At 41.5% G+C, this 27,992-nt stretch overlaps 2 protein-coding genes across 2 annotated transcripts in view; both read left to right on the forward strand.

The window, feature by feature from the left end:
• arid4b (AT-rich interaction domain 4B) overlaps positions 1–21,648 on the forward strand; it is a gene marked incomplete at its 5' end in the record, with an annotated part of 30,145 nt that extends 8,497 nt beyond the window's left edge. The window contains 18 exons of the mRNA XM_083897371.1: positions 375–466; positions 3,653–3,794; positions 5,057–5,136; positions 8,309–8,385; positions 9,462–9,607; positions 9,718–9,790; positions 10,153–10,247; positions 10,379–10,476; positions 10,730–10,928; positions 11,056–11,261; positions 15,298–15,480; positions 16,458–16,542; positions 16,627–16,825; positions 16,960–18,198; positions 18,363–18,473; positions 18,624–18,860; positions 18,962–19,108; positions 20,078–21,648. Of these exons, the coding sequence (XP_083753497.1) occupies positions 375–466; positions 3,653–3,794; positions 5,057–5,136; positions 8,309–8,385; positions 9,462–9,607; positions 9,718–9,790; positions 10,153–10,247; positions 10,379–10,476; positions 10,730–10,928; positions 11,056–11,261; positions 15,298–15,480; positions 16,458–16,542; positions 16,627–16,825; positions 16,960–18,198; positions 18,363–18,473; positions 18,624–18,860; positions 18,962–19,108; positions 20,078–20,223 (3,555 nt within the window). The 3' untranslated portion in view covers positions 20,224–21,648. The remainder of the gene's footprint in view (positions 1–374; positions 467–3,652; positions 3,795–5,056; positions 5,137–8,308; positions 8,386–9,461; positions 9,608–9,717; positions 9,791–10,152; positions 10,248–10,378; positions 10,477–10,729; positions 10,929–11,055; positions 11,262–15,297; positions 15,481–16,457; positions 16,543–16,626; positions 16,826–16,959; positions 18,199–18,362; positions 18,474–18,623; positions 18,861–18,961; positions 19,109–20,077) is intronic.
• A 1,826-nt stretch (positions 21,649–23,474) lies between these two features.
• tomm20a (translocase of outer mitochondrial membrane 20) lies at positions 23,475–26,049 on the forward strand. The gene is made up of 5 exons (XM_083897179.1): positions 23,475–23,607; positions 23,878–23,924; positions 24,016–24,097; positions 24,619–24,761; positions 25,608–26,049. Exons 1-5 carry the CDS (start codon positions 23,484–23,486, stop codon positions 25,650–25,652), a joined length of 441 nt encoding a protein of 146 aa, XP_083753305.1. The 5' UTR covers positions 23,475–23,483; the 3' UTR covers positions 25,653–26,049.
• The last annotated feature ends 1,943 nt before the right edge of the window (positions 26,050–27,992 follow it).

Raw genomic sequence — 27,992 nt, forward strand, 5'->3', positions numbered from 1 at the left:
ACTGTGTTGAAAATCAACAGAATATTCAGTCTACTAGCTGGTTGATCTGCCATGTGCGTCATGGGTGTCATGGGTAAAATGAATCATTGAAAAGCTCCTCATAAATTGTGTTCTTGTTAAAAGGGAGCAAAATGTTCTCATGTATTTCCTCTTTGATCCTCTTTGCTAAAGGTTGATTTGAAGGTTTTATATGTGACTTATAACATGCCTTTTCAGAACGGGAACTCAAAAAGTAAAATGACAATGGTTGGCCAAGGAAAATCCTTAGTCGGGGGCAGCCCTGTCTTTTTATGATACATAGGATGAATCATCTGTCTTCAAATTTAGTAACTTCCTCTGTAGCGTTGAGGCTCATTACCGTTTTCTCTTTTTAGACCCTTGACAGACTCCCTCTCACCAACCCCGAGCACTTTGGCACACCTGTCATCGGAAAGAAGGGCAACCGCGGGCGGCGATCGAACCCGATGTAAGTATTGTCCTCCGCCTCTGTACGTCCTGCGGGGCTCGTATCAAACTTAATTTATTAAATGTCTGTAATGCTGGTGGGAAAGGATTTTCTCTTGCTCCTCTGCAGTCATCAGGAATCGGCTCACTTGTTTTTAATCACGCTGACAGCATTTGAGGCAAAAGATATACTCTCATCTTCATCCCCTCATAAACAGGCCCCGAGGCCTGGGAGAGGACTAGAGCCTACTCACTTCCTCCACTTCCTTAATCCCGCCTGGCTTGTGTGTATGCGCGTGTTTGTGCGTGCACTGAGAATAAAGTGTGAGCACGACATGGCCCTGCTGATTTTTTACCTCTTTTTCATCCTCTGTTTTGACTCAAATGTTCCAACGGGTGTTTTGTATTCTGACGTGTTGTTGATTTCATCAAGGAATAATACGTGCTGAGGGTTTTATTTTTTTTGCACTGGATACAATTGTGGCTGCAGTCTATTATAAAGAGGACACTCTGCCACGTAATTTCATTCCCCGACACCCACTGCTAATGGCACTCAGAGCAAAGTCAATATTACTGGGAACATTGATGCAATATTGACTTGGAGCAGTCCCAGCTGCACATTAGCACCTTGGACCTGTTGTCTTCCTGTGCACTATCCGTCTTAATTGTTTAATAACAGGTACTTGTGCAGCAAGGACTGGGATTAAAACGGTTTATTATTTGCTATGTCTGTTTAAAGGGAAAGTTCAAAAAAAATGGGGGCAATGCTAATTAATTAAAGACATTATATCTTTATTGTCATATCACAAGTTTTTGTCATGAGTTGAGGCAATCATTTTTCAGACAAATTACTAATTAGATCAATGTCTATGTACTATTTACACTGAACATTTTATATCCAAACTCTAGGGCAGCACAATTGTTCATGTAATAACTATATGACCAAGTGCATTACCCACATCCAAAGACACGGCACACTATGATGTAATTCTGCAGTGCTTCAGAAAATCACAGGCCAAAAATCATTTGTTTGTTCACTCACTCACTCAAAAAACGATATCATAACTTGGAGTGAAGTATTGTTTTTAGTGGCTCTGTGTGCCTGTCTGTTTGTGTTTTCACACTTGCCATTATGACCAACAGAGACCGCCAGAGGATTGTCGCGTGAATGGGGTGAAATCTATGGGCTGAAACATGTGCCACCAGAAACTGAATTTGTAGTGTTTAATTTGAATCATCGAATTGGAAAAATTCTATATATTTTCACATTCAGTTCAGTCAGGGAATGCATTATGTCTGAGTGTCCTCACAATGAAAGCTGCACATATGTGTGTGTGTGTCTATTCATTTACTTGATGAAGTACTTTGTTTATGATTTAGTTGTTCTTCTTGTATTATTCGTAGTTGCAACAGCTGCCTGGCTGCTTTACTGCCTTACATCGTGCCAGACAGTGTCTGTAAATGTGTGTGTGTTTGTGTGTGTGTGTGCACATAGAGCTGTTTTCAGGCCTAGTGAGGCATAAAAAGAGAACGGAGGTTCTGTTTTCCTGCTGGTGCGGCTTGTGTGATAACTGGCTGCCTGTGGCCAGCAGACAGACAGCGTTCTCTGCCTGGGCTTCAGAGCGACTGCACGACCGAGCGTTAGAATGAGCCGACTCGTCAATACACGACTGCTCCTAATGAGGGAGCTCATCAGTTGAGCAGACCTTATGTTCATTGAGCAATATAGTGATGAGTCTGTAATTTAGCTGGTGATCCGCTGTGCTATTTTATTTGTTGGCTTGGGACTTTTTGACGGTTTGCTGCAAAACAGCTGGTAAATGGAAAAGACAGGTCTGTAGTCATTCTGTTCAGAAAACAAGGAAAAGTAATTGCATGACAAGAAGTTCAAAAAAAAAAATGAATCTTCTGCTTTCAACTTATTGTTGGTATGCATTTGTTACCGGCACAGCAATTTCATTCATTCATTCATTCACATTCTGCATCTTTATCCTCCACATGAGGGTTACAGGGTACATCCTGGACAGGTTGCCAGTCCATCCATCCATTCATCTTCTACCGCTTATAGATAGGAAATTTAATGAGTATTTCCAATTAACCTAATCCCCAATCTGCATGTTTTTGGACTGTGGAAGGAGGTTGTGAGAGGACTCATGCGTACACACACAGGGAGAACATGTAAAATCCATGCAGAAAGGCCATCAGTCCAACTGGGATCTGAACTTTTGACCCTCTTGGCAGAGCATGAAAATGAGGATAGTGTTTTGGAGGAGGAGGAGGCGAGATGCTTCTCTTGTGTAAGAATGAATCTACTGCAAACTTGCCAAAGGTGGCAATATAGTCTCAGCCACCTACTGAGCTGCCTTCAGTATTCTAGGATGTTGAAAAGCCTTCTGGTCTTCACCTGCTGTGGGGAGGTGTGACTGTTAGAGCTTTCTCATGAAAGCCCAGTCAAAAAAAAAAGACGCATAAGAATTCCATTTTCTTAGCCCGCCTACATGTTGTGTGGATTTTATATGAAATGCCAGTATCTTAACAGCTCTGTGTGGACACCAGAGGATTTGACTTTCTTCATACTCCACTGTGTGGGAAACGGAGATAAGATGACAGTACTTTTTTTTTTTTTCAAGTGAAATGACACCAACCAGTTTCCAGTGCTGTGGATCAGATTATAAGCAACACCAAAGAGAGGCTGATGCAGCTTTATGTGCATCCAACACATAACGTATAAAACAGTCCACTGAATTCTTCTTTTTTCTTTATTTTTGAGTATTTTGAGAAAATGGTGACTTGTCGCATAAGTGAATGTGATGAAGTTTTGATGGCAAATATTGATTTGATTTAGAATGACTCAATAATAATAATGTGCATAATTTGTAAAATCATTCTTATTTTACAGCATATTGTTCACACTTTTATTTATGTATATATATATATATATATATATATATATATATATATATATATATATACATATATATATATATATATATATATACATATATATATACATATGTATATATATATGTATATATATATGTATATATATATGTATATATATATATGCATATGCCGTTGAAGAAGACCCTAAACTCAATCTCAATGGTCTCCAACTCTAGTTGTATACTCTAATTATACTGTATAATCATTATTGCATTTCTAACTTAACTGTATATGAACTGAATGTTTCCTTTTTCCCCACACACAGTCAAGAAGAAGAGTTGTCATCATCGTCCAGTGAGGAAGAGGAGAGTGATCAAAGGCAGAATGAAGAATTGTTCGGCAAAGTGGTCTGTGTGGACGGAGTCGCCGTCGGGGACAAAAAGAAGACCACGTGGTATCCTGCACTGGTGAGCTCATAGTCTCGCTTCCTTCACTGCTCTCAGCTCCATCACTGTGAAGCAACAGGGAGCACTGCTGCCGCTCGTCTGGTACATTCGCAGCATTGTGCTGTTTCGCCCTAATGCCAGCTTATATAACCTCAGCACTATGCAGGTTTATGCTATTGCACATCACCTACCAAAATGCAGGACATGCTTGTGTTATTTTTTTTATATATATAAAATAATAGGTGTAGCAGCTGCCTGACTTGTGTTTGAAGAATTACTAGAGCCAAAAAAGCTTGACGTTCCGTTTTTTGGAGGATGAAATACATACAGTACGTCTTGTTTTCCCTCTGACGTGTTGCAACTGTGCAGCACAAACACTGATTTCTGATCCGTTTCCTTCCACCCAGCCTTAACCCACCCTCAGCCATTTATTGCGCATAATGAAATAGTGACAGGCATGGTTTGTTTATGCAAGTGTTACAAATATAACTGAGGGAACAAGGGATGGTGGGGGGGAAAGCTGTGCCTGAACATTGTAGTCAGCAGGGCCCCGCCTCCAGCGTTTGTTGACTCATCTCCATGCTGCCTCCCCATGACAGCCCAGAGAAGTGCAGGACATAGGTAGACTGCCATTGTTTTATGCTGTGACCCTGGAGGATGTGCCATCTTGTTACAAAATGTGTGCTTTTAAAGTGACGTATGTTTAATTTAAATTTTAGAAGAATCAACATAGACATCCAAGAGGAAAATGATATCAGTGCAAAACACACGGTCACATCGGTCACCGTCATGTAAAAGCATCCACCCAGCAAACGTGTGCCATATATACAGTATATATATATACAGTATATATGTATATGTACCTGAGAGAGCAGAACCAAGAAAGCAGAGTCCTGCTGTAAATCAGAGTTCCATTAATGGCAGTGCTGCTTCCTCTGGGTCTCACAGAACAACTCTAACTAATGTGATTCTCAACTCTACTAAACAGCATCAGCACATGCTGTGATTGAGCATGCCTCCCCAACACACACACACAAACACACACCCACACACACACACACACACACACACACACACACACACACACACACACACACACACACACACACACACACCTCTCTTCATCTTTTTTGTCAGTCTGTATTTTGTTTGCTGCATATTTTATAATTTTTTGCTGAATCTACTTAAGGCTCTAACTCGTCTTCTGACAACCCAACCCACCTCCTGTCCTTCACTACTACCTCCTCTGACCCGTTCACTGTCTCTTGTTTCTGTGCAACAAGGTCATCTCCCCGGACTGCCAAGAAGATGTGACTATGAAGAAGGACAACATCTTTGTCCGCTCATTCAAGGATGGAAAATTGTGAGTCAAAATCCTTTTAAAAGCAGCATATCCACCATATGCTAATCAATAACATTTACCATTATCAATTAACCCAAATAAGTCTGTCTCCAGCAACTTAAGTCCATTTTTATTTTTACAAAAACACCCACAATGCTCTGCTCTGGATGCGCCTAACATCCACATTACCCTGGTGTTTAAGCACCCTGGTAACACCTTGTTTTTCCTCATTAAACATGTGTCCAGGGTTCCTGAGTGGTGAATTGATATGCTTTTTTAGGTGTGTTTGTGTAAATGCAGATTACTTCTGACAATGACCTGAAATATATCCAAAAATGTAGTTTTTAAATTCAAATGTTCTCGTATTGGTGAAGTTGAAGTTGGCTTTGAAACAGTTTGCCCTTGCCCAGAGTGTAAAACATGCCTTTTGGTGGACTATATGTGCAGCAAATAAATGGTAAATGGTCTGTATTTATGTAGCACTTACACTACATTTTTGCCATTCACCCTTTCACACCCACTCACTCAATCACTCACTTATTCATACAGTGAATCTATGTGCAGGCATTTATCCATCACACTTTTTCAAATGCTGTCAGCACAGATGCCAGGAGCAACATGAGGTCTCGCCCAGGGACACATTAGTATGTAGAATAGTGGAGCTGGGAACCAAACCTACGACCTTTTGGTTGAAACTCCGGTTAAAGACTACACTGGAACATGCTTGTGTGCACTCTGTTTTAATATATTGCTGCAGCTACAGTGTAAAACCTCATACTAATTAATTGACACTAGTATTCAAGCCATGTAAAACAATTTAAACCATGTACTAGTACATGGTTTGAGTTGAATTTTCCATGAACAGAAATATCACTCGTAATTTTGAGTGCAGCCCCAGAATAATATAAGCTCATCCCCCAACAAGTGTTCAGATACTGTGTGCCTTCCCTGCCTGGTAATGCTGGGCTCTGTTGTTTTATTTGCCCTAAGGCTGTAAGTTACTGGTGAGGTAACATGGTGTAGCTTCTCTGCTGCCGGCACACAGCCCAGAACCGCACAGTCGGATTGTTTTGTCTGTGGTAAAGAGAAATAAGTTGTGTCAGGAGTCTTTTACTGCAGCCTCTGTGTATGTGGGGAGACCCGTTCTGCTGTAGCCCTTACGCTGATTCACTTATTCTGGCGTTTTCTCACCGGCGACCTTATTGTCTGTGTGAATTTCACTGATGACAGATGAGCGTTGAGCCTGCCTTCCTCTATAGATACCCTGGAAAACTCATCAAATTACCGATTTATCTCCCACTGAAGACGTCTCATTCATTGCACAGGGATTCTTATCGCTTGTATTTTGGTTAATGCTCAGGTGAAGGGTAGAGTTGATGAGAGAGTAGAGATAAGGAATGCTAAATCATGATAAATCATAAATTAACAAGTATTTCCTCTGGTGCCCTGTGCTGTTTTTTTGTTATGTGCAAATTAAATCACACAGGGACAGCCTTCCTTTTTTTGTTTTCTAGCAATTTGAGTTCACTGATTGTCACCAAGGGTTGGGTGCAAGAGAAAGTAATGTAAGATGTTGTCAAATCTATATCAGTATTAATGAGATTTTCAGGTTTGTTTACACTCGGTCCTTGAGCTTTCATGTGGGAGGAATAACAAAGATGGAAAAGTGATATGTGTGTTGTTTGTTTTAAGTTATAGTTTGTTCTATCACAGATTTTGCATTTTACAAATGGACTTTTCGACATATCCTCAGTGCTCATGTTACATCAACACCAGTGTTGGACTCTTTTCAGCACTGCTGTTCCATTTCCTTTCTATTCCTACGCTGTTTTGCTCTTATTGTATTTTTTTTTTTATCATTTAAGTCGGCCTCCTCTTAATCTGTTATTGCTCATTTATTACACCCTGCTGGGGTTGGTGTGTTCACTTATCTCGGTAGTTTGGTATTGTTGATGTTAATGTGCCTTTCCAAAACAATGGCTCTGGAAAATATTTTTTTAGGCAACGGAAGGTCACATCCGGGGGGGGGGGGAGACTGTAGCTGTCAGGAAGTGGTTATTCTAATGTTGTCTGATCTGGTTACCATAGTAACATTGGAAAGTTATCATGCTGCTCTATTTATTTCTGTAATAACTGAACAGTATTTTTAATTTACAGAATCCCATTTTTAGAACTTAAGCAGTTGATTGATTCATCGACTCATTAATTCATAAGTGTAGTTTTTTTAAATAATTAATTTGCAAACCTAATGATGTTATCGTAAGCCTAAGATGTTTTAGTGTTCGATAGCAAATGTTAACATAGTTTATAATGTAAAAAAAAACAAAAAACATGTGCATTGTTTTTCAGTTTCCTCCTGAAACCAACCAGGAAATATGAATATATTGAATAGCCACTAGGGGGAGACTCTTCTGGTTGACTTGAATAATAATAATAATAAATGTGAAAATAAGCTTAATTTCCAATAGAACACGATTTCAATTTTGTCAATTATGTTCCTATTTAGAGAAAAATAGTACAACAATTCACAGCACAACTCCAGTGTGAACGACAGCTGTAATCATCCAATAGGAGCCTTATTGCGAGAGATGCCTCTGCTGCTTGCATGTCGGCTGAACGAAAAATTATCCTTGCACCATTTTGTGTTAACACAAGTGCATCAAGGAGCTGGTGACCCATCACCATTTAAGACATTACTATCCACAGGAAATGGCTGTTAAACAAGAGCTTGTTAGCTGCAACATCTTTTTTATTCTTTTTTATTCTCTCCTTAGCAAATCTAGTCATTGGATCAGCTCAACTGCCTACAGACACCACAGTAAATCATGTCTCCGACACACCCGTCTAGCCTCTAACTGCTTTCAGATTTGGCCGACTGCTGTCGAGATGTTGTAAGAAAACCGTCTGTTGAATCTGCTCATGACTGTTCATGTTTTCAGGCTGTTGTTTGCAGAGTGGTACGGCTGGCAGACGCGAGAACACTCTGTCAGTGTTTTAATCAACAGAAGTTGATTTAAGCTGCTTGACACTTTATTTTTATAGTCCTGTGTTTGTTTCAGCAAAACAATATTCTGTGTAGATGGTTTTACCTGGTTTACTGCTTTTAATGACAGTCACACTGTAGAGTTGAACCTTGCTCTGGTAACATTCGGTGCTGTGCACATTTTAATCACACGGTCGCTGTGTTTTGCAGTTACGCTGTGCTGCGCAAAGACGTCCGTGAGATGAACAGTGATTGTCCCCCGAAAGCTGATGCAGGCCTCAAACCAGGTGAGTTAAAATGGGAAGCCTCACCAGAGGCTGCAGAGCTCGTACCGTTCATCTGACATCTGTGGGCCGGGTCTGTCTCTGCTGACACACTTGGCAGAAAAAGGCTCACAGAGTGGGTTTGCAGCAAGGGAGACTGATGAAAGAGAAGTTTTGTTTTTGTTTTGATGGAATGCAGCAGCGGATAGTGCCTGTCATTGTCTAGTCTATTTTTATTTGATGTCATTACCAGGACTTCTATATAGTGCCCTTTTTAAGCTGCTGCAGAACTCTTACTCTGTTGTGATTGCAGTTTGTTAAACTGCCTTATATTTATTTATCCCAGGCTTCACAAGTGATTGACTTGCAAAAGTGATATTTTCTGTGTTTCAAAACCATAGAGAAACAAGGATCTGAAAAGGTGGTTAGCTGCACGTCTGTGTGTTTTTATTCTGATAGATTATTGTCAGAATAAAGAAAACAAGTCATAGTTGTATTTGTACGTGAGGATACTCAATATCCTCTGTTGTTGCCCTGTCCTGTATATTTTACAGTTTGTAGGACTTATGTAGACGCATACACTGCCATTCAAAAGTTTGGGGTCACCAATACTATTTTGTTGTGTTTTCCATTAAAACTCACACTTTTATACATCAAGAGTTGCAAAATGAATAGAAAATATAGTCAAGACATTGATAATTTTGCCCTTCAAACTTTGCTTTCGTCAAATAACTAGCAAAACTGTTTTCAGCTGTGCTAACATCATTTCACAAGGGTTTTCAAATCATCCAATAGCCTTCTAACGCGATTAGCAAACACAATGTACCATTAGAACACTAGAGAGATGGTTGCTGGAAATGGGCCTCTATACACCTATGTACATATTCCATTAAAAACCAGACTTTTGCAGCTAGAATAGTCATTTACCACATTAACAATGTATAGAGTGTATTTCTGATTCATTTAATGTTATATTCATTGAAAAAAAGAGCTTTTCCTTAAAAAATAAGGACCCCAAACTTTTGAATGGTAGTGTACATGTACATGCAGGGAATGATGTGCAGAGCTCATTGGATGCACTTGTGTGTTGTGTGAGACAGCGCTGGACGCAGCCTTTGAGTTTCAGCATCAGCTGCTCGTGCCCAGCGCCTGGAAGACGGAAGTCAAAGAGGAAAGTTCGAGCAGCGAGGAGGACGACGAGGATGAGGAGGAGCAGGAGGGGGACGCCAATGGTGAAGAGGAGGAGGTAATGACACAGGCTTCGCACACAATTTTTACTCCCTGCAACCTCAGAGCAAAAGAAAAAAATATATATTATTATTTTTTCATTTCAAACTGTCTTGTTTACTGTCACAGGAGGAAGTAGAGCTGTTCCCAGAGGAGAGGGAGAACTTTCTGCAGCAGCTCTACAAGTTCATGGAGGATCGAGGTGAATTTTTATTTATTTTTAATTTTTTTCTTAACAGGAAAATAAAATCAATTCAATCGAATCAAGAATCTATGTTGAGGTTATTTGAGTTTAATTCATGTTACGAAAAATTCTTCTCTCTGTGACCTCAGGTCAAGGGAGGTTTGAGATGTGCTACTGAAACATACAGTGTATTTGACATAGTTTCTCCTTTTTATAATTTCTGATAATTGATTTTTTCTGCTGTGGTTTATAATTGTTCAAGAGAGGAATATGATGCATCTAAGAATAGGGTTTTAAAAGATGTTTTGGTCCATGCATTTTTCTCTTTATCTTCTTTGTGTCAAATCATCTGGACTCATTCTGTGTTTCTCGTCCCTCAGGAACCCCCATCAACAAGCGGCCTGTTCTGGGCTACAAGAACCTGAACCTGTTCAAGCTCTACAGGCTAGTGCATAAACTGGGTGGCTTTGATAAAGTGAGCACCACTTCAACAGCAAATGTCTTTATAGTCTTATCGTGTTTGTTTGACTTCTGGTCACGCTTGGTTGATATTGACTGACTGTTTGTGGGGAACTGTTTCCTTCTCTGTTCTCCTTGTTTGAGCAGATTGAAAGCGGTTCCGTTTGGAAGCAGGTCTATCAGGATCTGGGAATCCCTGTGCTTAACTCAGCCGCTGGCTACAATGTCAAATGTGCTTATCGCAAGTACGTAACGGGCTTCATCTGCAGCCTCTTGTGTTTTTAACCCAGTTAAAAATGCATAGTTTGTTTCTGTAGTTTCTCACCAAGACTGACATACAGTTTAATCCATGTTTTTGTCAATTTTAAGTACTTCCACTTTTATAAGAACATCCTTTGTCTTTGAAATACTCACTATACATGTTCTCAATGAGAAGCAAAATCAAACATGAAGATCTTCTTAATATGCTGTGTTGATGAGGAATGTGTTGTCATTCAGGTACTTGAATGGTTTTGAGGAATACTGCACTTCCACTGCCATCACCTTCAGGATGGACCTCCCTTTGAAGCAGGCTCCCAAGGGGGAGGTGAAGTCTGAGGGCGAGGCAGGAGGAGCAGCTCCTGCATCCTCTAGTTCAGAGGAAGAGAAAGTGCAGGTGGTTGGAGAACCTTGCAGCGAACCAACTGCTGTTTGCAAGGTGCAGTCTCCTTTGATCCTTTTTCTAAGACTATCATTTTTAATGTGAAATATTTAACGTTATGCTCATTATTGTCTACCTCCCGTGTACGTGTTTTTATTAAATACAACGCTTCCATCTCACGCAGGAGGAGAAACCCAATTCATCGCAAAACAGCAAAATGGAGCCAGAACCATTAGAAAATAAGGACGACGCAAAGGAAGACGACGACAATGACGACGAAGACGCCACGCACAACGGAGAGGCAGACGAGGGGTCGTCGACGGCTCACCTTGCAGCCGACGACATGAAACAGGAGTACGACGACGAGCAAGAGAGCAAGGACAACTCTGGGTAGGTGGCCTGAAAGGATGGTTCTCCACCAGAGGTGGTTGAGAAAAAATATCTAAAAATGAATATCCTCATTCCACAAACATGCGCTCCATGCAGGGCTCCTGCATGAAAACACTTTATTTATATTGTTATTATCTCAAGTTAAAAAAAAAAGACCATTAACAGATGAGAAGCAGTGACCCTCTCTGACCTTAATGATACTAATACGCTGTATTCCCACAATCCACCTCTTCCTGCTAATCAGAGAGGAAACTCACTCTCTCGCTCTTTCTTCATCTCTCCCTCTTTCTCTCTGTAAATAAGCTCTTACCCTCTGTCTTCTCTGTGCTATTATTATTTTTGTGGTTTAGTGGGCATCAGCTGGTAAAGACATCTTAGAGCACAGAAGCTGTTGCTTTTCACCTGCCATGTCATATGACATGTTGGGCTCTCTCTCTATCTCTTTCTCTCTCTGTCTGCGTCTCTTCAGTACGTTTCCATGCAAAGTTACACTGCCGTTCAAAGGTTTGGGGTCACAGATACAATTTTTTTGGTGTTTTCCATTAAAAGTCACACTTTTATTCATCAAAAGAGTTGCAAAAAGAATAGAAAATATAGTCAAGACATTGATAATTTTGCCCTTCGAACTTTGCTTTCGTCAAAGAACCAGCAAAACTGTTTTCAGCTGTGCTAACATCAAGGGTTTTCTAATCATCCAATAGCCTTCTAACGTAATTAGCAAACACAATGTACCATTAGAACACTGGAGAGATGGTTGCTGGAAATGGGCCTCTATACACCTATGTACATATTCCATTAAAAACCAGACATTTACAGCTAGAATAGTCGTTTACCACATTAACAATGTATAGAGTGTATTTCTGGTTAATTTAATCTTATATTCATTGAGGAAAAAGTGCATTTCCTTCAAAAATAAGGACATTTCTAAGTGACCCCAAACTTTTGAACGGTAGCGTAACTACACTGTTTATTTGAACGCCTGTCCTTGTGTCAGTATATACGCACTAGTATACTAGCATTAGTCCACCTCCCCTTCACTAGGTGGCGACATGCCTGCATTTCAGCTGAATGACCTATTTCATCACAGATGAAAAAAACTTAGTTGAGTTAGTTTAGTTGACAGGGACCATGTACAGAACTGGGTCTGTACCAGAGTTAGCGAAATGGCTAATTTGCATCTGTGGTCCAACTTTAGCTGATGGCTCGTTCTTAGCATATCTCATCATGCGCTGGAAAACTGGCCATACAAGACACCCGTACTCTTGCCCTGCTCTGGCAGCTGGCAGAGCATAAATTCGGTCTCCTTGTTGGTCCACAAAATGTGCCAGCCTGGACTTGGCCATGTTTTTCTTGCTGCTCTCTTCTTCGGTGCTCAAGCTCTCTGTTATTTCTGGATCAAAGCCAAGTGATGGAAGCTGTCTGACCATCATTTATGCAGATATATCAAAAGTCCAGCTTTAATTGCACCAACAATAATTTTTATTGTTAGTATAGTGTAAACGTACTACCCCCCCCGGCTGGGTTTGTTTGATTGCTCCCAGCCACGATTCACTCAACGCACACATGGATGTGCTCTTCCTAATGTCTCCTCTTTTCAAAAACTCTTACTTCTGTCTATCTTCCTGTCCTTTCTCTAATTTTTTTTTGGCTTTTTGATGTTCAGCTTTATTAAATGTTCTATGTGTGTGTGTGTTGTCACCAATGCATTTGCACACTAGATGCCAGATAGTGCTTTGGAGGCAGTAACCTTTTAGAGGAAAAAAGGATATTCCAGTGCTGATAAATGGTAGTTGAATTGTGTGACCTTGGTTAGATGTCTTTTCCTCTACCGTTTCCTGTCAAGAAAATCAACACCAGCGCTTGAGACGTGTTCTGGTTGTTTAGGGCTGCTGGGACTAAGTGTGGGGAAAAAGAGGTGTCAAGATACTTAGTTTTCTGCCGTTTTGTGTCTAATTGACGTTCTTACAAATCATCCAACCTTTAGAGTGTCATTATCACAAGCTGCTGCTCTTTCTATCCCGCCTTCTGTGGCGTTTACCTCCTATGGCTGCGAGCACACTATGATATGATCATGTCTTACTTTCTCACCATCTGGAGATTCTCTGATCCGTTTGCATTGTCGGGATCAGTGGTCCTCACAGGTGATGTGGCTGACTGACAGATGTCTGTTATCAGAATTTGCATAGCAGACAACCTGCAGGCTGATGTGATGTGATGTGATCTGAGCTTTCCCCATTTGTGTCAAACCTGTTTGATAATTACACTCTGTCATCTGGATCACATTGTCATTCCAGCAGCGGGCACTGTATGCAGCCGATGAGAGCGAGTTCACTATGAACGTAAATGAGAAAATCGTGTTTTAATTTACATTATTGATGTTGGAGAGAAACTGTTGATCCACAATAATTGTTAATTTGCTGCCTGAGTGCTATTTACCTTTTAACTTTTTTTGATGAAGCGTACTCAGCTCTGTCTCTTAATGAAAAGTCTTTTCAGAGCACAATAATGTAAATGGGTTAAACTTAATTGCCTTGCTTTTGAAGAGTTCATACTTCCTGATGAAAGTGATCTGTTACAATCATTTCTTCAAGGCTAATGATTTTTTATTTTTAAATAACTGATTAACCTAATGCTAATGTTTGATTAAGGGGCAGTTAAGTGAAAATTGCCCATGAAAAACATACTTCATCAGATGCCTGAGCACCAAACAAGTCAACACAACCAATCCTATAAAATTGCAACTCTAAACCGGTGTGTGTGCGTGCGTGTGTATGTGTGTTTTTGTATTTGTTACCTCTTGAGGACCTTCTTTGGCATAAACACAGATCTTGTCAGGCCCAGTCCTCCTGGAGAGCAAAACCTGGTCCTAATGAGGTGGAACCTCGTGAGGATCTGGTCAAGTTTAGGGCTGAGATTTGAATTGGTGGTTTAGGTTAAAGTTATTGTTGGCAGTAACTGGTCATGGTTAGGGTTAGAGTTACCACCTTGTGTCGGCTGAATTGAAGACAGTGGAGTGTCCTAAGAAGAATAGCTGCACAAACCTGTGTGTGAGGCGGAAAGAGAGTGAGAGAGGGGGAGAGAAAAATACCTACTTGTGTGCTTATTTGCGTTTCTTTACCATATTATGAACGAGCAGTGGAGATTGATTATGAAAACTGATTTTTGCACGGTGTTTTTGTTTAAAAATCTGGTGTGTCCTCTGTTGTAGGGTGGTCAGTGTCTTCACTTGTCTCCACTTTGACTGCTGCACAGATAAAGCACACATCCTCTTCATTGTCGCCTGTTGAAAATGTGAGCCGTCAGCGGAAAGCACATGCTCTGAGCAGTTGGATATGGGAGGGATTGTGTGGAGCACTGTGGTCGTGACTGTTCTGTTGTGGCAGCAGACCAAATTGGATCTCGCAACTGTGCTTCCTCTCGGCGCTGTAGTCTTTGCTTAGTTGCCACGCTGTCTGCCAAGTTGTGCTTTGCCGTGCTAACCTGCCCCTGTGGCCCCTGCGCCTAAATCACTTACTGGCACTCCTGCATCGCCCCATACACCCTCCAGCTTCGACATGTCCTGACTGTTTCCCACTAGCTCCTCCTTGTGGCTGCTTTGTTTCCTACAGTTTGTGTGTGTGTATTTGTGTGAATGACAAAGTATGCTGTTTTGTGAATGTAGGGATAGGTAGCCCAACAGTAGTGTCATTTCCCATGCAGGATGATTGACTTTTGCCATGAAAGAATGTTTTATTTGCTGAAACATTTCATGTACTATATTTCTGACTGGGCCTACTGTAAATGATTCAGTCGTTTATCCTACAGTTTGCTGTAGGTTTAAACTGGATTAGGACAAAAGTGGAACATTTATGTTTCTTAATAGATGAAGGCTATAGTGTTGTAATGGGACATAGCAGGCAAAGGTGGAGCAGAAACATTGGAAAACCGGATTTGAAAGCAGCAGGCAGTGAGTTGGGCGGGTGGCTGTGGGTGGTGTGTCTGTGGTGTTCAACGGGGCAGCCTAGGGTCAGGAAGTGCTGAACTGTTTTTCTTGCAGGGATGACAGCAGTCAGGAGGGGGAGGAGGGGGAGGAGTTTGAGTGTTACCCCCCAGGGATGAAGGTGCAGGTGAGGTATGGGCGAGGCCGCAATCTGAAGACGTACGAGGCCACTGTGAAAGAGGCAGACGTGGAGGGGGGAGAGGTGCTCTACCTGGTGCACTACTGTGGCTGGAACGTCAGGTAAGACAGGACCTGGGGAACAAAAAAAAAATCACCTAATATCTATATTCACTCCAAAGGAAGAAAAAGACATTTCCTAACCTTCAATTAAGTCAGGGGATGACCGCTACAACGGTATCCCTGAAGCAGCAACACATCCCTTCCTCACAATTCTACTTCATCTAATCCAGTCCCATGGTCAGTACTCTGACTATGGGGGAACACTGGGCCATCTAGTGGTGGAAACAGAATTGAGTTTTGGGTTGTTGTGGATCACTCCCCAGCTTCCCTCACTCAGTTTTGACTGAATCCCCTGTCTGTCTGTCCCCCAGCTGTCTGTCTCTTAACTAAGCGTAGAGACAGGCTGACATTTGACCAGTGTAACTGGACATATCCAACCAGAGAGTTCTGATTGACAAAATTTTAGATCCTATTATATTGTCTTGTAATGTGAGCTACACTTTTGTGAATTATCTGAAAGGCCAACCAAAGTGCTTCTACACTCACCTCTACCTCTCAACCCTCTCCCCCCCTCCCCAGTGGGTCAGGGTTACTGCAGTGTTAAGTAGAGTGTTAGGGTACCATGACACAGAGGTTAACTAGTGCAATCAGCATTTCATTGTCTCAATGTCGTTGTGTGGTCCTCTAGCACTCTATAAAACAGTGGGATGTTCTCTGCATTGTGTCTGTCGTGTGTGATATCGTGAAACTTTTTCATTTTCCTCATACGACACAAGTAGCACCCTTGGTACTGTTGGAACTCTGTTGAATATGATTTGTGTGGTGGTCGGTGTTAATATTGTTTCTTTCTCCATCGTAAAGGTTTGTCTTTTCCCACAAAACACAATGGATTTCTTCCTGTGCTCTTCAGTGTCACAGCAACATGTTGGGGTCAGACAGTATAGATGTTTGTGTGGTGGGTACTGTGAGCGATTTAAGTTCCTCTCGAAGATCCGAAAGATAAAGGTTTCTCTTGTCTTTGTACTTGATTTTTTTAGATACGATGAGTGGATCAAAGCAGACAAGATTGTGCGGCCCGCCAATAAGAATGTACCAAAAATAAAGCACCGCAAAAAAATAAAGGTACGAGTTTGATACGCTTGCCTCTTTACATCTCAAACCTGGTTTGACATCATTGAAATGACTCACTGTGTTCAATTCTGACAGAACAAAGCTGAACGGGAGCGAGACAGATTGGAGAGGCTCAATGACAGAGAGGTCCTCGGCCCATCGCCCAACTCTAACCGATCCCCGCGTTCGAAATGTGGCCTGAGTCAGGATGTGTTTTCCAAGATGGACGAGGGTGAGGACAAAGGGACTTCCGTCAAGTCTATAGAAATTACATCTATCCTCAATGGCTTGCAAGGTAGCACCACTCATTAGCCTTTAGTTCGCATGCACACTTGCAGCAGAATAGGACTGTTTTTACTGATTGAGGTTTATTTGGGCCTGTTCACATCCTTCTGCAAACTAACTGACACCCTGTCTTGTTTGCCTCAGCCTCAGAGATGTCCACAGACGAAAGTGAATGTGAGGATGAGGAGGGAGAGCATAATGAAGAGGATCACCCAGGCAGCAGAGGCAGCCTCAAGAAGCCCCCATTTGAGTTGGCACAAACATCGGAGCATTGGGAGAGCAGAGCTCCACCCGAAGGATCCAAACCTCCGTCAGTCTCAGGGAAACACCAGGATGTCGTCAGCACAGAGAGCACAGATAATGCTGGGAAGCGCAGAGGTCAAACTGAGCCAGAGGGAGAGGCGAGCACAAGGAAGAGGAAATCTGAAGGTGCAGCAGAAAGGATTCCAAAAAGCCACTCCAAAGCTAAGATGAGGAACACCAGAAGTGCTGACTGGTTACCCGGAGGCTCTCCCAGAAAGATGGAGGAGAGAATGGGTGGTCCTGGGGCTGACAGGGGGCCTTCATCTAACAGTAGTTCAGATTCTGAGGGTGGAACTCCAGCCGAGTCCCAGGCTGAGGAAACGCAGCGAGGCCGCCCCAAAACCAAAATTTCCCCCTCTAAGAAATACAATGGGATGAAGGAGAAGTCCAAAGGTAGCAGACAAGCTGGGTTCTGGGAGATTCCAGAAAAGAGGGCCAAAACATCTGGGAATGCAGAGGAAAGACCTGCTGTCCGCGCTAAAGGACAGAAGGACGTGTGGTCCAGCATCCAGGCACAATGGCCAAAGAAAACTCTTAAAGAGTTGTTCTCTGACTCGGACACAGAGGCGGCCAATTCTCCTCCCCCACCTGTGCCCTCCTGCTTGGAGGAGCCGAGTCCTGAACGGGATGGTGGAGCTGAGGATGAAGCCTCAGAGGAGCAGATGGAGAATGAAAAACTCCAGGAATCTCCAAGCAGCGGCAGCAACTCTGTACTCAACACACCACCAACGACACCAGAGTCCCCGTCGGGAGGAGGCAGTGCTGTGGAGGACTCTGGTCAAGCACAGCCTTCCTCTCCACCACCTGCCACACCCCCTGTGTTGCCTTTAGAGACAGTTTCTGATGCTCTTCCCCCAGGTCCTGTACAAGAGGAGGTGGCAGGCGGGCGCAGCGAGACGGACAGCAGCACTGTAGAAGTGGAAAGTTTGGGTGGGGAGCTGCAAGACCTCCCTCCAGATGAAGGGGCAGGTTCCCCCTCAAAGGTGTTCGAAGTCACTCTCTCTTGCAACAACAGCAGCAGCAGTTGCAGCCTAGAGCTGAGCAGCAGCTGCCAACAGGAGAGCGAGCAGAAGTCCAAAGGTATACATAATGCCAGCCGCCAATGATGATTTCTCAATGATTTTTTTTTTGACAGGATTTATTACTAAAGAAATACATGTTGACAGTTCATTTCACAGTTCATTTCACAGTCCATCTGTTACTTGATCATTTTCTTTCATTTTTCGTTTCTTTTTTCGTCGCAGCGTCTGTGAGTCAGAAGCGGCAGAAAGAATCACCGGCGGGTGGAGCCTCAAAGAAACTCAAGCCAAACCGCAAGAGCCTAGTTGTGCCTCCCAAAAAGAACAGGAAAACAGGTAAATAGAGCTATAGATTGCTGCACCTTGCTGGCCGTCTAGTTATCATGGCTAGCAGTATTTTTATAAGCTGTAGAATTTCTCTTTTAAAGGAATCTTTTTAATACTTATATTTGTTTTTTTTTGTTTTTTTTGTCTTCTCTCCTCCAGCCAACAGTAGTGACAGTGAGGACCAGTCTGTTGCTGAGGGCACTGCCAAATCAACTGCCTCTAAGATCAATACATCAGACGTGAAGGCTGCCACTTCACCCAAGTGTCACGGACGATCTCCACCCTCGAGCCATAAGTACCACAAGCAGGGTGACACGGACCACAGCCACCACAGCCACCACCGAGACCACCACCATGGAAGATCGCCACGCGTTTACAAGTGGAGCTTCCAGATGTGTAAGTGTCACAAAATCCAAGACATTTTTCAGTCTGTGTGTGTGTGTGTGCTCCTCTCTTTGTCCTATTTGTCCTAAAATCATTACTCTCATTCTACACAGCTGACCTGGAGAAGATGAGCAGTCTGGAGAGGATTTCATTTCTTCAAGAGAAGCTACAGGACATCAGGAACCACTACCTCTCCCTTAAGTCTGAGGTGGCCTCTATTGACAGACGACGAAAACGCATGAAGAAGAAAGAACGGGAAAGTGAGTCTCTGTCTTTGTTAAGGTTGATGATTACCGAGATTGGGTTGCATCTTTTGAATCCAGTTTAAAATAATTGAGAGCTCATTCCAAACCAGTGGTTTTCAGAATACTCTTCACTGTAGTACTATATGTACTGTATGTTCTCAGTTTGTCATCATGCAGTGATTTTGCTTACATGGTTGAAGCTGTTTTGTCACTCAGTCTGATGTGAGTGACATGACATTTTGTAATATATGCAGTAACTTGTGTTGTTTTTTTCTTTTCATTCAAAACTGTCTTTATTATTTATCGTTTCTTCTTTTGGGGACAAATACAGTTCATGGTCCATCCATCCGTCTGTTTTCTACTGGTTTATCTTCTACATGAGGGTCATGGGGGGCTCTGTAGGCAATCCTAGCTGGCATAGGGCAAAAGTCTATTGCATGGTCAACATATAGAGACAAACAATCATTTACTCTAATTTTTACACCCACAGTCAATTTAGAATGTACCATTAACTTAATCCCAATATGTATGTTTTTGGATTGTGGGAAGAAACCAGAGAACATGCAAACTCTGCACAGAAAGACCCTCAGTTAAGTTTTTTCTAAAGCACATTGAATTATGCTTTGCTTCACAAAAACGTTTGTCTCATGTTGACCACAAACTCCCTGAAACCACAGCTACTGACTCCAATTCATCATAACCCTCATCAGTTGTCGGCTTCATTTTGGACCCAGTTTTCTCCTCATATTTTTAACAATTTGGGGAACTAGTTTTTCAGCTATTCCTATTTTCAAAGTGTGCATGGCACCGTATCCCATCCGGCATCAGTTGGTAACAATCAATTTGAGTGATGTATCTCGTCTATAAATGCCCGGTTAGGAATCACGACAGGACTAACATTAAACCTATCAGAGAGTCTCCAGTATGATGTCTCCATCTACAAGTCTCTAAACAGACCATAAACCAATGCGTTTTCTGTTTCAGGCACGGTGGCTGCTTCCTCTTCGTCCTCTTCCTCCTCCCCATCCTCCAGCTCACTGACTGCCGCGGTCATGCTGACACTAGCTGACCCCCCGGTCTCATCCTCCTCATCCTCTCAGAACTCTGGGGTATCGCTGGAGTGCAGGTGACAGGACGTAACAGCAGAAAGCCACAGCACCATGCACTTAACCAGCACCTGGGGGTCACAGCCCCGATTCCCCTCCAACAGGACGGACAACTAAACCTACATACTGTAACTACTGGGGCACAAAATCCAGACCAGAGACAAAAAACAACAAGAAACAAGAAACAAGCACTATTTTCTATTGACAACTGTTTCCTTGGCAAGCTAATGGCACTTAAGTGCACTTTTATGAAGATTGTGTAGGGGGATAAAAAATGTATCCAAAAAAAAAAAATCAACAACAACAATTTGTCTTTTCGGCGCTACTTAATTGAACATTTATAAGAATTGTTTTTGCAAGCAATAATGTTTTTTTTTCCATTTGATAACATTGTATTTGGTAAGGGATGATTTCTAGTGAAGATCCCTCTGTGCTCTGTCCTCAAAAGCTCAGCGTGACCACAGTACCAGTGCTGGCCCTGCTGTTTACTATGGGGAATTCAGAGGAACACTGCCACATTGGCATTAAGGGCGTATGAAATGTAACTCTGCGTTTCTCTGTTCACACGCATCCAAGGGCCTTCACGTGGGTACAATTTGAGCAGTTGACGATGCTCTTATCATGTACAAAACGTGTGGTCCTGTACATGTACACACTGAGTCACACAGGTGGCCGACAGAGAAAGTTTCATAGCACCGGTGTTCCACTGGCCACCTCCGTCAATGAATATGGAATGATACTGTAGTGCCTTTTTTGTTCTTATCTGTGGGGCACTTTGAGAAAGGACAGCACTTTTTCTCCTTGATCTTCTCCAATCAGAGGGTCAGCTGAAATAATCCTGTGTGAAAGACTGAAGATTTCCATGTGAGTGAGCAGGTAGCGAATGGCTAAGTCTGATAATGATGGGGTTTTATCACTATGGTAAAAGCTACACTTTTTTTTTTTTTTTTTTAAAGAATCTGAACTCTGATTGACATAACCTGTAATCTACTCATTTGGCTGAGGTACAACTATCAAGATTGGCTTTATAAAATTAGCAATGATGGAGTTGGTGAACGCAGTGGTCACATTTACTTTAATTCATTAGGGACCCCGCTGCAGGAAGTATTTACAGCATGAACTCTGTGCTGCAGAACACATGAATGACGCGGCGTTCCTCATTTCTTTCACATCACATGAAGTTATTTAGGTAGATTATTGCTTCATACAAAAAAAAGAAGCAAGGCATCTCAATTCTAATTTCACTCATAATCATTGATGTCACACTCGCTCCCCCTCATACTTGTCCCTACCAACAAGTTTGGTTCTGTTTCCTGTACTATGACCAGATTAAAGGTAAAGATATTGTAAATGTGCATTAATATCATAAAGTGACATGTGTATATGTAATCTGAAGACATCTCCAGTGTTTCCTTTGTATAGACCCCCTATTGTATGATAACCTGAAGTTGCGTTTTGTTTGGCACTTGTATGTAATTGTATGCTTTTGTTATACATTTGTATATCGAGAAGTGTTTTGAGTCAAGCTATTTAATATCTTGCACTGTTAATAACATGTATTTTTCTGTACAGACAGTTTTACGGTTTTAACTGTAGTTTGAGTGTAAATACGGAGGGTTACAGCATGTTTGTTATCCTTTGTCCTCATTCTTTTCTCTCGTATGAATAGATTTATTTGAGCTTATTGTCTGTACTGCCTCTTTCATCAGTTTCTGTCTCCTTTTTTTTGTCTTCCTTTTTCTTGTTTCATGTTTTGCTTTAGTTTGTATTCTTTTGTTTGTCTTTTTTTTTTATAGCTCTTGCTTGTGAGAGGAGAATGGCGATTGTGGATGTGGCAGAACTATTTTCCGATCTGTACGTTGCCTGAAGCTACAGCTGTATGCACCTGTATATGGAGAAAGGTCAGGATCATAGATAAAGAGAAAGAAATTGAGCTTATTGAAAAATGCTCAATAGTATTTATTAGGCTCATCTGATGATGGTCATTGTGTAATTTATTGTAAAAATATAAGCAAAGCAGAAGCCTCTGTTTGAAATAAATGCCATAGTTTGTGAAGTATTTTGTGTGTCTGCTGCCATCAGTGGGGGAAAGAGTGGTGTTAAAATATATTTTGAGGTATTTGTACCTTATTTGAATATTATTAGTATGTTATACCCCTGGATTTCTGTTGGATAGGACAAAATATACTTCACTGAAATGATTTGGCAAATGTAGTAAAGTAGTCATTTTGCAGATACTACACAAAGTCTGTCAAGCTTATAAAATATTATGAATTGTATAAAAATGAGTGACCCAATAGTATCTCTACCTGGGCCATATCGTCTATATGGTCTATAGAACATTAAGATGCTGCTAACACATTAAAACATTCTGCATCCACAGGTTCTTTGACTTGATCGTTACAAGTATGTCCACAATCCTACTGTCACAGAACCACTAAACTAACCCTTACTTGTACCTGGGGCTTTACAGCTGCCTTTGCTGACACTGTGGCTCATAGAAAATAGCTTTAGAATCAGTTTTCAACTCTATTTGTTTACATTGGACTTTTAGTTAATGCTGAGCTCTAGTGGGAGTTTGTGAGGAGGCAGTTTGTTTTTAATTATTTAATAATTACTGTAGAAGCAGTGTGGCACTTAGGTCAAGGCACTGTTAAAGTGCAACTGTATAGAAAACAGAAAAACAAGAAACAAAATAAATGTAAAGTATTGTAAAGGACAAACAGTTACAAAAATAAATATTAATAAAGTAAAATGCAAAAACAATGTGGAGTAAGTCTGTGGCATTTTTCCCTTGCATCAATGTAAGGGGACAGAATAGATTGCACTGAATTTAGGGTTCTCATTTATTATAAACGTCAATGTTATATAATATGACATTTTCCAAAGGTAAAGATGACATTGACATGAAAATCAGCATTTAAAAGAGAAAATGTTAGAGATGAGAAATCTTTAGAAGTGTCATGGACTTACTCTGACAGTAAAATAACCCCTCATTATTTCACTTCAAGTCATTGAAGTTAAATATGTATTTGTTTAGTCATTGATATCTACGAGTTTTGTCTCACAATATTTGTTATCTTACCAGTTTCTTTCACTTCCTTTTTGACATCAGTGCCTTGTTTATGTTTGAAAGTCGTTGACATGTTTAAATGTTGCATTTCCGACGTTCTCGTTACGTCATGCGTTACGTACTTCCGCATCTGTTCAGTGCTAGCCTAGTGGGCTAGCTAACGTGCTCCGCTGCGTTCCGTGTCTGCGGTGCCCATGAAAAGTTTTCAGACATGGTGAGCGGCAGGACGGGTACGATTGTGGCCGGGCTGTGCGGGGCCCTTTTCGTTGCATACTGTTTTTATTTTGACAGAAAGCGGCGGAGTGACCCTCGCTTCAAAGAAAAGCTGCGTGAACGTAAGTGTGAAACCGGGGGAAGGGAGGACGGGCAAGCGTTAGCTTAGCGGTGTTAGCACAGCATGGGGAGCCAAACACAAACCAAGAACGTCAACTTGAATTTTAACTGTTTTTTGAAAGTTGTCTTAATTTTACTAATAATATGTGCGGTTGCTCACTGTACCACGTAGCTGTGGTAAATGTACTGGCTGAAACACGCGTTAGCTAACAGCCTTGCCTTGTGACCATGTGCTGAACGTCATAGTCTAAACTCACTTTATGTCCACACAGGTAGACGAAAGCAAAATGTTTCTAGCGATAAGTCTGGACTTTCTAAGGTATATCAGATGTCAAACCATTTCAGTGTTCTACAGATTCACACCCAGTCCTGAAACTTGAATTTCTGACCGCATTTGTTTGACTTTGAAGCTGCCTGACTTGAAGGACGCAGAAGCTGTTCAGAAGTTCTTCCTGGAGGAAATCCAGCTTGGAGAGGAACTCCTGGCACAAGGTGAGACACATGGCACCAACCTGCAGTACACTACCCTCAAAACACAACATTTTAAATTGTTTATTTTGTTAAAGGGGTCAGTTTGAATATATACACTCATGTTTACACCGATATCACAATCTTGAGTGTCTGATACATCTGTTTTACATTGAATTACTAAGGTGTTAACAGTGCTGTTGTGCTTGTGAATTTCCACATAGCCATAACATCCATTTGAGAAGATATTTCTCCGACTGTAACGGATATTCTGCTCCCAAGTTCACAATATGACTGTTTAATGCTGTTGCTACGTATTATGCCTGTTCTTCGTTAAATATTGTTAGTTATAATGGTGTGCTTTTTTCTGGTTCATATTTTACTTTCCAATTTTCTATCATGTTGAACTATGAAACACTTTATGGGGCATTTTGTAAATGTGGGCGTTTTGGACATTTGCGAACCTCAGTGCTGCATGATTTCCAGCCTTCATGTCCCGTTCAAAGATTGTTTATTTCATTTTTAAAAATCCTTTACTAACCTAGGTGACTTTGAGAAAGGAGTGGACCACTTGACCAATGCGATTGCTGTATGCGGTCAGCCTCAGCAGCTGCTCCAGGTACTCCAGCAGACGCTGCCACCTCCAGTCTTCCAAATGCTGCTCACCAAACTGCCCAGCATCAGCCAGGTGGGGATACATTCTGCTTCTTCCTCCTTTTTAAAATCTGTCACACAGCATCCTTTATAAACCCCCCAGTTGCCATTTGTGGTCTCTGGGACAAGAAGGGATGCCAGATTAATCTTAGAATCATCCAAAGCTGAGAGCTGTGCCAGTAACTCTTGGCTATTTCACCTCTAAGACATAAACACTGACCCTGTATTTATCTGTCCAGAGTGATTGGATCACAAGTACAGGTCTGAATGCATCCAATGCTCCCTGAATGTGTCCTCGCATCTGATCACATGAGCCGTTTTCAGAAGTGGTTCATAGATGCGTGTGTGAAAGCCGCCCGTCCTCATGAGGCATTTAGAGACTGCCTCTTTAGCAGGCGCCCTCTGAGTTGTTATTTGGTGTTCATTTATTTGTTGCCACCAACATATTAACACGGACCAGCACATGATTTGTTTTTCTAATCATTAAAATTTCATGTAACAGCAGCGTTTGTAATGCTTTGTTCCACTCAGCTCCTCCCAACTCTTTCTACTAGTCACTGATGGTGTACACATCTGTACAGTCAGGGCTCATTTAAAACATTGTTTTGTTCTCGCTAACAGAAATGACATCTGTTGCATACAGCAGCACACAGATGTGAGATCCAATCACAGGAGAAACAGGATGCATGTTGTCGTTGAATAGTCGTCTATTTGTGATCGTATTTCCCAGGGCAGATGTTGATACCATATTTGAGCAGAACCTTTTCATATAATTAGTTGTTTATTTCCTGTCATTTGAGGAGTTTGGTGTGTTAGTGTTCTTTCATTGTTTTATCTTTTATGCACAATCTCTGAAAATGTGATTTGTTTGGTTTTCCAGCGAATTATCAGCGCACAGTCCTTACCAGAAGACGACGTCGAATGAATGTGTGAGAAGAGTACTATTACTATTCCTCAGTGATATTCCTCTTTCAGACACTTATATCTGTGCACTGTTTGGACATCAGATGACATCAATCCTCCACTATCACAGCAATACAGGTTTAAACATCTCTGTTAAGTTTACGCCTCTTGGACAGACAGAACGCATTCCAGTTTTCTTACCTTGTTCCCACCATGTTTTATAGTGTTTTTTTCTGTTTGTTCCACTTTTTTTGAGGAGGGGAGGTTTGCTGATATGTTGGGTACAAAGTAAGAAAACAAATCAGAGGTGTGTGTATGATTGCTGCACATTTGATATATTAAATGTGTGTTTTGAGTGTCCACTTTAAACACTAGTGTGTGTAATGTTGTTGGTAAGTTTTCTGGAGTTGTCCCTCTATTGTCAGTTAAATATTATTTTTATATTTTCCAGTCTTTCATATCTGGTCATATTTTTGTGTTGAAAAATACTACAATAAAATGTGAAAATATAACCGAGACCTTGAGTTTCCATTATTTTGCCAGTAGATGGCAGTAGCACTACACTGAAGAACCTGAAGCCTTTTTCAATTTTCCTACAATAGTGTGGGCATGCTTTTGCTGAATTACGTTGTATGTTCATATTTCAGTGATTTGATATTTTTCAGAAATAACACCGACAAAATGTGTGTACCAGGATAATAGAGGAAGATGAGACTTTAATACTTCAACACAAACAATACATAATAGAATAGAATATGTATTAAAAAAAACCTTGTTTGTGAATCCCAGACAATGGCTAATTAAACACAGACGCTGGAAGTTCAGTGCATAATTATCTAGTTTGGTATTTCTGTTTCCAACCAGCTTGTTGGACCATATGAACTTGTGTCTGTTTGTTGTGAATGGCTTTATTGTGTTTGCAGGAGAAGGAAAGTGGAGCAGCTCTTACGGAAAGGGAGTAGGTCTGGTTGAAAGTGTGTCTCTTGGAAGACAAATAGAGCTGTAATTATTTTTATCCCCGGCTGCAGCTGTTTTTCTAAAGGCTCTCGCCAGAGCAGCCCGGGCCTCGACGCTGCCAGGAAAAGAGAGCGGGGGGGAAAATAGTTTTTCTGCATTAGGAATGAAAAATGAAAATTGAACGGCAGCCCAGAAATGTCGAGTGAAGACTAAATGGTAGACACTGTTCCATTTTCCATTAACTCATGCACTCACTGCAGTCTTTTTCTACAGCACTCCTGCGTTTTTGCCAGTTGGTGGAAAAGGAGAAGCTGTCAAGAGTTCTGCAGAGTTCCCAGGCCACTGTGTGTGTGTGTGTGTGTGTGTGCAGAAGAAGTGGCTCATTGTTAATCCGTCCTTTGGGGAGGCAGAGGAGAAAAATAACAGACTGTCTTGGAGGTCAGACTGAAGTTTGTGGTCTGCTGCTAGCTAGCACTGGGGTTAGGAACAGGTTCAGACCCCTCTCAGCTCAGCAAACCACCGGCCTGCTTCTGTAAATAAACACTCTGCAGAGAGACGGCTCGATCAGTGCTGCCTGCTCTGAAAGCACGCCACCATAAAATAAACCAAGTGAAGCAGACGTTTGACATTAGGCGGTGACCTGTTTGGTGTCAGCATGACACAGCAATTCTTTTGTTTTCATCCAGGTCAAATCATCTGTCCTTGTGCTCGGTACGGTATTGATCTCGTCAGTTAAATATTTGTTTTATGTCTTTGGAGTAAACGTCACTTTGTTGTTTTTATTATCATTGCATTCCTGCTCTAGTTGAGTCTGTATGAATGGATTATGAGTCAGCTCTTCATATCTGATCAAACAAGAAAGGGGGAGGATATATAGAAACCCCCTTCTCTTGTGCAGTAGGGGGCACTGTTGCTCCAGGAAATCTTTGGAAGTCTTCCATGGTTTTTCCATAGAAGCAGGAGTGAATGGAGAGGGCAATAGCAATGGCTGTGCCTGCAGCACAGAGACCATGTGCATGGGAGGGTTGCTTTTTTAAAAATATATATGTACATAAAACAAAATATATTTTTTCTACGCTGTTTCTGATGACAGACTCACTCTGTTCCATGTATATAACCTAATAATCGTTAAATGCAACATCAAAATCAGTGGGTAAAGGTGTTTTTCAGCAGCATGGACCACAACAGTGGTGTGTGATTTGCATGGATTCAAATCATGTGTAAAATGCTGGAACATCGGAACATCATCGTCATTATTATTATTATCATCAGTTGAGGTTCACCTCTCAGTATTGGAAACCCTGTGAACAGATGATGCACGGTATAAATTATGTTTGCCGTGACACTTGATCTGATTTTTATTCTTCTTCCATTTTTGTTTTTCAGCTTGATTGCTGATCTCCAC

This window comes from Microchirus variegatus, assembly GCF_963457635.1.
Source record: "Microchirus variegatus genome assembly, chromosome: 11".
Classification (NCBI taxonomy): domain Eukaryota; kingdom Metazoa; phylum Chordata; class Actinopteri; order Pleuronectiformes; family Soleidae; genus Microchirus; species Microchirus variegatus.